General features: G+C 46.3%; 1 protein-coding gene across 1 annotated transcript in view; it reads left to right on the top strand.

The window, feature by feature from the left end:
• NCKAP1L (NCK associated protein 1 like) overlaps positions 1-11,745 on the top strand; it is a 129,486-nt gene extending 117,741 nt beyond the window's left edge. Inside the window, exons 30-31 of the mRNA XM_060252162.1 lie at positions 4,477-4,566; positions 10,222-11,745. Of these exons, the coding sequence (XP_060108145.1) occupies positions 4,477-4,566; positions 10,222-10,347 (216 nt within the window). The 3' untranslated portion in view covers positions 10,348-11,745. The remainder of the gene's footprint in view (positions 1-4,476; positions 4,567-10,221) is intronic.
• Positions 11,746-12,356: the final 611 nt, after the last annotated feature.

The raw sequence follows: 12,356 nt of genomic DNA, 5'->3' as shown, positions 1-12,356 counted from the left end.
TATATATATATATACATCAGACAGCTCCCATATCTCGCAAAACTGTTGTTCCATTGTGGGCGCCAAGGAGAGTTGATCCCGCTGGCTGTGAGTGATGGATAGAGGCACCGCTAAGCACCATCGCTTTCTTATTTCTGGCTTGTGGCCGCCTGATGTGATTGATCTGCCGGTTAGGGGCAGTGGCAGTTAACATCCCTGCCGCCATCTCGCCGGTTGGAACGGGTTCCTTACAGCTCGCTGCAAAGGAGGTGTCCGAAGTAGCTTAGTAGACGAGACCAGAGATGGACAGATGAATTTCGAGGTCATTGTGCCACCTTCTCTTCTTCACAACATGCAGCAATGCAACTGGTTCGGCTTTCCCCTGTCACAGGAAAAGGGTGTTGTTAGCAGAATTCCTGCTGCCAGAACGTACTCATTTATTATTCATTTTTAATGTCTACAGACCAATCGGTCATAAGCAGATAAGAGGATTATATGTACATAACATATAAAATACATTTTTACAGATAGAGCAGTCGGATTATCCAGTATCACAATCAGGGGTCATTTTGTAGAAAAATAAGTGGTGGAGCTCATCTAGGGATTGTTATGCAGCTGCACCTACTATTCAGTGGACAAAGTAGGTAGGTGGGGAGGAGGAGGGGGGTTCAGAAAGGTTCAGGAGCTGTGCTCCTGTGAGCGCCTGCTGAATTCAAGACCTGATTGCAATCAGTAAGATACCTAATAATACCAGTTAAAAATTTGCAGGTCATATTTCTTATTTATTTGTCCTTTTACTTAATTTGTTTACTAATTCGTTTGTTTAGTGGTACATAAGCTCCTTAAGTTCTCTTCTTGTCTCCTGTGTCCGAACATTCCCAAAAGGAATTCAACTACTGGGATTGTACAGAATAAGGCTAAAAAGGTAAAGGTAGTCCCCTGCGCAAGCACCAGTCATTTCCGACTCTGGGGTGATATTGCTTTCACAACGTTTTCACACCGACCTCGGAAGGATGGAAGGCTGAGTCAGCCTGGAGCCAGCTACCTGAACCAGCTTCTGCTGGGATCGAACTCAGATCGTGAGCAGAGGACTCAGCAGTACGCAGCTTTACCACTCTGCGCCACGGGGCTAGCAGCCTCTATTTGGAGAGGATATTGCTGCTACAAGTTGTGAGGTGGAAGCTGTTTTTAGTGCCCTCATTGTGCCGAAAAGTCAGCAAATAATTTCTTTTTAAAAACAAATAGTTACTTTGCTGTGCAGTGGTAGATGCACACCTGCTGATTGCTTTAATTGCCAACCGGTTAAAAGATTTCTTGGCTTTTGACGGATCTGATTAACATTTACATATCGCTCAAAATAAAAGGTGCCTTTTCGAAAATTCACGGGAAGGGTGCCAGTTTCTGTTTAACATTCAGTAATTGGTTTTTTCCCCCCCTCCACCCTCTTTAAGTGCTTTTTGTTTAAAGGAAAGGAGCAATTCTTTTATTTTCATCGTACTTGTCGAAACAGGCAAATGCATCCCAGCCTCTCAGAGCTGTTAAGTCTGACGTGCTGCCTTCCAAAAACAACTGGAGCGGATAGTGCCGTGGTTTGGTTTCTGCAGTCAGCTAGTGTTCTGAAGCAGCTGTTTCAAGCACACCAGCCAGTTAACCACTGGCAAAAGGGTGAGGCTTGCCTGGCCATACATAGAATTGCCAGGTGCCCCTGCCATAGAGAGGGTTGCCAGGTCTGTTGTTGCCACACCAGCAGCATCAATCATCTTTTTCCTTTGGGATCTGTTGCAGCCGAGGGCCAAACTACACATGAGATACATTCCCCTTCCCCCATCTCATCTTGTTTAACTTAAAAAGCAGCCTTGGGAGTCTGAATCTTGAATGGAAGGCCAGAAAGGAAGGGGAAGCCTGGATAACCTTTCCCTTTTGGTAGATATATATGGTCTGAAGCAATAGAACAAAGTAGGTGTCCAGTAGAACCTTTAAGACCAATAAGGTGTTAATTCAGATTGTAAGCTTTCATGTGCATGCAGACTTCTTCAGACGAGGGAATGGGGTACAGTGAGCAGAGCTACATATAACTGGTGGGTAGTGGTTAAGAATGTGCTACAAATTTAGGATCCAATGGCAAAATAATATAGTAAATAAATTGAAATTGAACTAGGAAATATAGGTCGTTTTGTTTCACCCAGACTTGTAGCAAGAGCAATTCACAGGCAACTTTTATTACCTTTTATTGGTTTCCCACATAAATGCTATCCAAACCAAATGGCCTCTCAAGTTTGTTTACTATACTATTTTGCCACTGGATCCTAAATTTGTATGACATTCTTAACCACTACCCACCAGTTATATTTAGTTCTGCTCACTGTACCCCATTCTCTCGCCTGAAGAAATATGCATGCATATGAAAGTTTACAATCTGAATAACACCTTATTGGTCTTAAAGGTGCTACCTGACTTCTACTTTGTTCTTTCCCTCTTGGGTTATTTTTCTAAGGGCGTTTTTGCACTTACCTTAAGCCGGAGCGACGTCCCTCTTCACCGCGCAGCGTCTGCACGGTTTTCGCACTAATTGCTGCGGAGCACCTGGAAGAGCCGCAAAGTCCCGCGGCTTTTGCGGTGCAAATGTAAACCGGTTTTTGGTGGTTTACATTTGCGCCACAAAAGCCGCGGGACTTTGCGGCTCTTCCAGGTGCTCCGCAGCAATTAGTGCGAAAACCGTGCAGACGCTGCGCGGTGAAGAGGGACGTCGCTCCGGCTTAAGGTAAGTGCGAAAACGGCCTAAATCAACCTCTTCCCAACCCTCTGGTTTTTTTCTTCCACCCAGGGAACAGTTATAAGGGCCAGTGTTCCCTCTAAGCTGAGTTAGGATGAGCTGGCTCACAGTTTTTTTAGACTGCCTCACACATTTTTGTCTTAACACAGGAAGGATGGTTCCAGAGCAAACTAATTTGCAGTAGCCAAATTTGCTTGCTCGCAACTTTAATGCCAGTAACTCACAAAGCAGAATTTTTGCTTACAAGACCCCACAGCTTAGAGGGAGTATTGATAAGGGCCTGTATCATTTCAGGCTTGCAGCTTAGGGGTCCAGGTCCCACCAATCAAAGCCTGCGTGATCTTTCTGGCCCCACCAATCAGTCCCCTGTTGCTCACTGCCACTCTGTTCCAGAGGCCTTAACCCCTTTCTTTTCCAGCCTGATTAAAAATGCAAGGGAAGGTGAAAGCTTGTGCATAATAAAAAAGATAATATGGCATTTGGGTTTTTTAGGGGCATTCATAGGATATTTTGAGAGTTGACACTGAGAGCCTGGCCCCCCTAAAAAAATCCTGCCTGTGACTCCACCAAATTTGAAATCCTGGCTACGGCTCTGTATCATTTCCTCATGGAGAGAAAAGGAATTTGGAGATGGAGGAAATGGCTCTAAGGCAGGGGTGGCCAAGGGTAGCTCTCCAGATTTTTTTTGCCTACAACTCCCATCAGACCCAGCCATTGGCCGTGCTGGCTGGGGCTGATGGGAGTTGTAGGCAAAAAACATCTGGAGAGCTACCCTTGGCCACCCTTGCTCTAAGGGGTTAAGCACCTTGTTCCCACCCACTCAAGGCTGCAGCCTTTCAGGGATGCCAGCCTCCAGGTGGGACCTAGGGATCCCCCCAAATTACAGCTCATCTCCAGATTGCAGGGATCAGTTACTCTGGAGAAAGTGGGGGGGACTGTATGATATTGTACCCACTGAGGTCCCTGTGCTCCCCAGGCTCCACCCTCAAAACTCCAGAGGTTTTCCAAGTTGGATCTGGCAACCCCCTACCCCCTCTGTCCCCCACGGTTACTCCGGGGCGGGGGACCTGGCAACCCTATCTATGGCTATTTTTGTTTTGTTTTTCAACGGGGGCTACAGTCAGGCATAAATTGTGTGCCTCGTCTAGGGGACACTAAGATGTCTTCCTTTGGACTTTGTACTCCTTTCCTCAAAACAAGGGTACTTCTGGGCACATAATTTTCACTTGGAAAGGACCTGTTCTGTAAAGCTGGGGACCTGCTGAAGCTGGATGTTTCATTGAACTGCAGCCTAATCCCTGATTTTTAAGGGCACAAGTTAAATCAGAGCCAGTTTGGTGTAGCAGTTGTGTGAGAGCCAGTTTGGTGTAGTGGTTAAGTGTGCAGACTTTTATCTGAGAGAACCGGGTTTGATTCCCCACTCCTCCACTTGCACCTGCTGGAATGGCCTTGGGTCAGCCATAGCTCTGACAGAGATTGTCCTTGAAAGGGCAGCTTCTGTTAGAGCTCTCTCAGCCCCACCCACCTCACAGGGTGTCTGTTGCAGGGGGGAAAGATAAAGGAGATTGTAAGCCACTCTGATTCAGAGAGAAGGGCAGGGTATAAATCTGTATATAAATCATCATCTTCTTCATCAATTAAACCTTGTGCCCCCAACTGTTGTCAATCACAAGAAAATGGACTGATCTCTCTCTCCCTCTCTCTCTCTCTCTCTCTGCCTCCAGCTAGCCTCTGTGAGCCTCTTGCAGCTCGGGCAAGACATTGACAAGATGAAAGCAAAGAACAAGGAGTCCATCTCGCTACTGATGCACTTGGTGAGTGTCCTCAAGGAGAAATAGCTTGGACAGGTGTTTCCCCTCCAGCGCACTTAAAATTAACCGGGGTCACTTCACACCCATTCCTATAGAGAGAGCACTTCGTCATCTACGTCAAGCTTGAACTAAGGCAGGTCTGCAGGTAGGAGCAGAGTGCTGTCATCCACTTGGATCAACCAACAAAAAACTCTTTCGGGTTGTACCTATTTTTCCAACACTCAAACTACATGGGCAGGGAGATTGCACTTCCCGCCGTCCTCCCGATACACACGCTTGGTATTTCGTGTGAATTGGGCAATGCACGTATTTCGATGCTCGCAACACATCTAGATTTGCTGTTTGCAGCTGGGAAATACTCATAACCACATTCACAGAAAATGGCAGCCATGCTGCCTCATGTATCAGGAAGATTGCAGGTAGCACATTCTCATCTTATGCATGGTTTGAGCACCAAAACTGGGCTGATGAAAAAGGGTTTGAGTTTTGTGTGCCCGTGTAAAGTGCCATCAAGTTGCAGTTGGCTTCTGGCAACCTTGGTGGGGGTGGTTCCCAAGGCAGGAGACTAACTGTGGTTTGCCATTGCCTTCCTCTGCACAGTAAGTCTGGACTTCCTTGGTGGTCTCCCATTCAGGCAAACCCTGCTTTGCTTCAGAGATTTGAATACTGCAGCAACTGCAAGATGAGATCAGGCAAACCTGGGCTATGTGCCGGACCTGGAACTGCAGCTGGTGCAGAATGCCGCGGCCCGGCTGTTATTGGGCCTCCCAAGGTGGGGGCACATTCGGCCGGGTCTTCGGGCCCTGCACTGGCTTCCAATAACATACCGAGTCTGGTACAAGGTGCTGGTTATTACCTTTAAAGCCCTATATGGCCTGGGACCTGCCTACCTGAGGGACCGTCTCCCCCCACATGTTCCCCAGAGGGTACTGAGGTCTAGGACTCAAAACCTTCTCACCATCCCCGGGCCTAAGGAAGTCCGTCTCAAGACAACCAGAGACAGGGCCTTCTCTACAATGGCCGCCACATGGTGGAACCAGCTGCCGGAAGAGGTGAGGGCCCTGCGGGATCTTACTCAGTTCCGCAGGGCCTGTAAGACAACCCTCTTCCGGTTAGCCTACGCCTGACTAGATAAAGGTAGCTTATCAGATTTCAGTGAAATATACTGTATAGTTTAATGTTAAGATTTTAAGGTTTTTAGATTTTTAAATGCTTTGACTTTTTAAATGTAATAATTTTGCACTTTGTTTTATTGTTTATCATTTGCTGTGAGCCGCCCTGAGCCATTTTATGGGAAGGGCGGGATATAAGTTATAGAATAAAATAAATAAATAAATAAATGCCTACCTAGAAGCTTTTACAGCAGCATGAAGCATCACCACATTCTCAAGTGGGAAAGAGGTGTGTCCTCGTCTGCTCTCCTTGCAATTACACCCTGAGGCCACAGATTACAACTAAAGTTTATGTAGCATTGCTTGTGCAAGAAGTACATTTTTAAAGTTATGGAGCTGGCTGTACATTCTACTCTCTAGGCCCAGAGTTTCTTTCTTTCTTTCTTTCTTTCTTTCTTTCTTTCTTTCTTTCTTTCTTTCTTTCTTTCTTTCTTTCTTTCTTTCTTTCTTCTTTCTTTCTTTCTTTCTTTCTTTCTTTCTTTCTTTCTTTCTCTCTCTCTTTCTCTCTTTCTCTCTTTCTCTCTCTTTCTCTCTCTTTCTCTCTCTTTCTCTCTTTCTTTCTCTTTCTCTCTCTCTCTCTCTCTTTCTCTCTCTCTCTTTCTCTCTTTCTTTCTCTTTTTCTCTCTTTCTCTCTCTCTTTTTCTCTCTTTCTCTCTCTCTTTCTTTCTCTCTTTCTCTCTCTTTCTCTCTCTTTCTCTCTCTCTTTCTCTCTCTCTTTCTCTCTCTCTCTCTCTTTCTCTCTTTCTTCTCTCTCTTTCTCTCTTTTTTCTCTCTTTCTCTCTCTCTTTCTTTCTTTCTCTCTTTCTCTCTTTCTCTCTTTCTTTCCTCTCTTTCTCTCTTTCTCTCTCTCTTTCTCTCTCTCTTTCTCTCTTTCTCTCCTCTCTTTCTCTCTCTCTTTCTCTCTCCCTTCCTTCCTTCCTTCCTTCCTTCCTTGCTTTTCTTCGAAGCAGTTTTGCAAGTTGAACCCAAACGGTACTGCCCTTTCTCTGGGATCATCAAGAAACTTCCCACCAGAGCAGAGCCGCGCATTTAAAAATATGAATCTTTTTTTTTAAAAGAATAAAGTGATCAGTAAAAAGATGTGATGTTTGATAACATGAAGGAGAAGACGACCACACCAGGGATGGAGCAAAAGAACAAAGAAAACACTGGTGAGTGGAAAAAAGAATTGTTTTTATTTGGATTTATACTGCCCCACAGATATTTACATTTTTTTAAATGTGCTTGCCTGAAGCATGTGGGAGAGGTATGCCTAGGTAGACCTGTCATTTCAGTTAAAAAAGCTAGAGACGGCCCACAGCTGAGGGACACGCAATGAACTTTCCTCATATTATGTCTGTCTTTATTGTAGAGTCAGGAAGATCCATACTTATTTTTTCTTCACTGAAGCTATTTTATTGGGCTGCAGGGAATCATTAAGGAGTTGACAAACGCTGTGTCAGAGAAATCAGACAGTCCTTTGGGCTGCCTTCCCAGACTATGTGAAGGAGCCGCTTTCTGATGAGGCCGCAGATGGAAGCTGCCAGACAGTGATCTCGGAGGCTGGCTAGGGGACACCCTCTGATTTGTATCTTAAACCCCAAGTTTCAGGAAGCGCTTAATGTTTAAGGACTGCCCTCTTCTGCAGATTGCACACCACTTATGATAGGAAATATTCTTTGGATGGGGGTAGAAGGAAACTTCACAAAATCCACAATGGAAAGCAGATTCTATAGCAGGGACGAGTTAAGATGGTTGCATCTTAAGATATATTAATCTATTTTATTGTATTTATTGTTATCTAATTGCTTTAACTCTTATTGGAACCTGCCTGAGCCTGCTTTGGTGGGAAGGGCAGAATATAAATTGAATAAATAATAATAACAATTGAAAGGTAAGGATGTTGATGGGGGGTTAAATGGGGGCTGAATATGTAAAGCACTGAAAACACTCTGCATTGTGATTCCACCCAGGGCTTTTTTTTGTAGCAGGAACTCCTTTGCATATTAGGCCACACCTCACTGATGTAGCCAATCCCTCCTGGAGCTTACAGTAGGCCCTGTACTAAGAGCCCTGCAAGCTCTTGGAGGATTGGCTACATCAGGGGTGTGTGGCCTAATATGCAAAGGAGTTCTGCTACAAGAAATGCCCTGGGTGGAATCACAATGCAGAGTGTTTTCAGTGCTTTACATATTCAGCCCCTGATTCCACCCTTCCTCCAACAAGCCTCTGAGTAGCATACATGGCTCCCCCACCCCCACCTCATCCCTACAAATTCATGGAGAAGGCCAGGCTTGCATTGCCAGGTCTGTTGTGAAACTTGGGGGGGTGTTTGGAGTTTTGGGAGCCAGAAGAATCACCTCTGACATGCCAATGTCACCCAGAAGTGATGTAGGCGTGTCAGGGGCTACACTCTGGTTTTGTGGCAAAACTCTGTGGTAAAATCACCCTCAAACCATACAGTTTTGCCACAAAACCAGAGTGTTACCCACAGTGTGCCCCAACTAACTTCCAGGTGATGTAGGCACATTGCATAACATTGTTGGGGAAGATTGCCTTCTGCTGGCCAGTAGTGGGCAGAGGCAGACAAAAATGGGATTCCCCCCTCCCCCAGCTGCGGATGGTAAGCCTAGGCCAAACTGACCAGCCCAAAGTCTCCCATTGAGCTTCATGGCAGAGTGAGGGCCTGGAAACCCTGGTCTTCCTTGTCCTGATACAACACTACACCACCTCAGTTCATCAGCAGTCCACCAGCAGAGAAGACTGCTCATGTAGACCATAGAATCATAGAGTTGGAAGGGGACCCCCCCAGGGTCATCTAGTCCAATCCCCTGCACAATGCAGGAAACTCACAAATACCTCCCCCTAAATTCATAGGATCCGCATTGCTCTCAGATGGCCATCTAGCCTCTGTTTAAAAACCTCCAAGGAAGAAGAGCCCACCACCACCCAGGGAACCCTGTTCCACTGAGGAATCGCTCTGTCAGGAAGTTCTTTCTAACGTTGAGCCAGAAACTCTTCTGATTTAATTTCAACCCATTGGTTCTGGTCCTACCTTCTGATGCCACAGAAAACAATTCCACACCATCCTCTATATGACAGCCTTCAAGTACTTGAAGATGGTGATCATATCACCTCTCAGCCACCTTCTCTCCAGGCTAAACATTCCCAGCTCCTTCAACCGTTCTTCATAGGACTTGGTCTCCAGACCCCCTCATCATCTTTGTCGCCCTCTTCTGGACTTATTCTCCTCTAGATCAAGCTCGTGAGTCAAGCTACATGTTGGGGGGGGGGGGGATGTAGGGTAGGTGGCAAGTGCTCCAGAACCTTAATATGTGGAGAACAGGGGGATGAGCCCCATGTTAATTTCACGTGGGCCAGTTTTGCTGCAGTTGGACCATTCCTGGGGTGGATTCAGCAGCGAAAGGAAACGCGAGATATACTATCAGTCCAGACCCACACTATTGTTCCCCAGACAGTTCCGGGATCACCTGCTGCATGCCTTTTGACTTGGGCTTTTCTGCCCGCTGGGAAGAGCGGCCTTAAAGACCGTACGCATCAGGGCCAGAAACAGGCGCTGGTGATACATCTCCATTAAGAGCAACCCTTGGCAACAGGAGATGGTTATTGATTCTTCGGCTGATGGGAGGAGACGGCCGAGTTGGGGAGGGCCTGGATTTCCCCCGAGCGGATTGATATTCGCCGGGCAAACAGCTCTGTGTAGCAAAGCAATTTAAATGCAAAATGCTTCATTCCAGGCCATGCGAGCAGCCAGCCAGCGTTGGCACACACTTGCCTGCCCCTGTCACAGAGGGGCAAGGTGGTTTCACAGATACCATTTTGGAGGTGTGACCCCACCCCTCCTCCTCACACCTTTTGAGTACTAGCAGCTGCTGTTGATGGGGAAAGGCTGGTCCTAGGACAGGAAGGGGCAGTTCGTTTGCACGGGTCCTGCTGAGACGTGAGGGCAGGCCCGGAAACACAGGTGGTTGGCTGGTCTATTGCACGCCAGCCACCGCAGTGGTTCTTGGGTCGAAGGACCAGCAAGCTGCGCTTCCCCAATCTGCCCAGGCTGGGGAAGATGATCCCACAGACTGCTCTGGAAATGATGAAATTGACTCGACAAGCTGTGGAATCTATTTTCCCCAGAGATTACAAACAAGAGAAAATACCGAGCAGGCCTCCATTTGCCAGGAATTTCCCAGTTTTGGAATCGTCAGCCCCGACATACACATGTCCCCACTGCACAAAAATCTGTAAAATGTGTTTAGCAGAGGCAAGTGTACACAGGTGGCAATCCTCTTTCAAACCATTTTAATCTCTCGGAACGATCCATCTTCAGGCAGGGTGCAGAATTTACCTGATGCAGAATCTGGATGTTCTTGTCCTATTGGAGCACAGAGCTCTAAGAGACATGCCTGATAAATGCCAGATACTCACCAGGCGCACACTTCCTCCAAGCCCCTTAACCACCCCCTTCTCTCTGTGTGGTCTCTCTCTCTCTTAGCTCGTGGAGGAGTCATCCTTCCTGACCACCGACATGCTGGAGACCTGCTTCCCTTATGTGCTGCTGCGTAATGCTTACCGCGAAGTCTCCCGGGCCTCTGTCTTGAGCCGTCTTCCCACACGCTGACCCACCTCTCTCTTCACCTCTCAACCTGAAGATAAGGGCTGTGCTTGCTCATCCAGAGCACAGATGCAGGATTTGTCCCCCACCCCTTGCAGGGCGGATAAGTAGGATGGTGGGTAGTTATATTAAGGCTTCTTTTGTCTCAGTCTACTTCCATTCAGAAATTTTTCCTGTCCTCTTTGGCTTCCAAAATGGAGCCCTTTTCTTTGGCGCTTCCATGTGACTGCATGTTGTAAATGTCCTCTTTGCAGGTTTCCGTCCTCATCATACATTCTTTCCCAAAACTGCTTGGCTCTATTTGGAAAGAATGCCCCAAAGCCCCATTTTGGCTTAATACTTTAGTCTCTACCTCCATCAGAAGTTAACCCAAAATACCCAAGTAGGGATGGGCACGAAGCGGCTCACAAACTAAAGTCCATCATGAATTCGGGCTGGTTCGTGGTTCACAAAGCAATTTTTGTGAACTGAAGAGCCACTACACTTCCATGGATTTTGATGCAGTTTGTGGTGGTTCGTGAGGAGCAGAAAGCAGGGATTTAATGGGCTCTGAGCCATTTAAACCCCTGCCTTCTGCTCTTCATGAAAAACAGTCAAACAGTTGTTTGGTTTAAATAGCTTGGAACCATTTTTAACTCCAGCTTTCTGCTGGCCATAGCTTATCACAGCCACCAAAAACTGGGAGTTGAAATAGCTGGGAGGAATTTCACCCCCAGATTTCTGTTGGCCATGACTTCATAGCCTGCAGAAATCTGGGAGTGAAACGCCTGGAAAAGCAGGAGGTTAAAATGCCAAAAGGCAAGCAGAAAGCTGAGTGTGTAATGGAGGGAACCAGGGGTGGAATTCTAGCAGGAGCGCCTTTGCATATTAGGCCACACACCCCAATCTGTAGCCAATCTTTGAAGAGTTTACAAAAAAGAGCCCTGTAAGCTCTTGGAGGATTGGCTACATCAGGGGTGTGTGGCCAAATATGCAAAGGAGCTCCTGCAAAAATTCCACCTCTGGAGGGAGCCATTTAAACCCCATCTTCTACTTCCTGCCCCTTTATTCAGGGAGAAGAAAGCAGAGGTTAAAACTTTACATGGCTCATGAACTGTACAAACTGGTTTGGTTCCTAAACCAACCTCCCAGTTCATATCGGTTCATGGTTTGGTCACGAATCAAACTGCAAAAATGCAGTTTGTGCCCATCCCTATGCACGAGACCGCATTTATGCATCATCTTCCCGTTATCCTCACTTCCATCTTTCCCCCTTTCCTTTGTTTTGCTCACTGTCAAAATCTCTGCAATGTGCCCCTTAGGGCAATGACATATCTTTTTTTAAAAAACAAAACAAAAACTTGAGCAATATGAACATTGATAGCATTAAATTGATAATAAAACCATAATCGCGCTAGCCACCAATCCTGTCTGCTCTGACTCACTCAATGCTTACATTTGTCACTGTTCTGAATTAGCGTTAATGAAAGCTGCGCGTGCATGCATGTTTGAAGTGCAATTGGGAAGAAAACGAGGTTGCACCCGGTAAGTAGGAGAGAAACAACAGAAGAACAAGGTGCCAGGGAGAATAGTTTATTTGACTTTTAAAATCCTGACGCATTTCACAATGAGCTTCTTCAGGGAATCTCAATCCGAAACTCCTCTAATTCATCCCCTTGACAAATACAGCCAAATTTGATCTAAAAGGTCAAATAAACTATTCTCGCTAGCATCTTGTTCCTCCTTTTTTTGCTCCTGTTTGTTAAGGGCAAGGATGGAATTCTAGCAGGAGCTCCTTTGCATATTAGGCCACACACCCCTGATGTAGCCAGTCCTCCAAGGGCTTACAAGGCTCTTTTTTGTAAGCGTAACCTGATTCCTTTGAGCAAAAATAGGCTATAGAATTAACAAATTCCCCTGCATCACTTTTCTGCCGCATTGTTCCGAAGAGCCCTAGACTCTGCTGGATTAATATCAGCCGGAACTCCTACCTGTACGCAAGAAGAAATGTTCGGCATCAACTGAAAATGTGCTTG

This window comes from Heteronotia binoei, chromosome 13, assembly GCF_032191835.1.
Source record: "Heteronotia binoei isolate CCM8104 ecotype False Entrance Well chromosome 13, APGP_CSIRO_Hbin_v1, whole genome shotgun sequence".
In the NCBI taxonomy this organism is placed as follows: Eukaryota; Metazoa; Chordata; class Lepidosauria; order Squamata; family Gekkonidae; genus Heteronotia; species Heteronotia binoei.
Note: the sequence above shows the minus strand (reverse complement) of the source record. Positions and strands in the feature narration are given on the sequence as shown.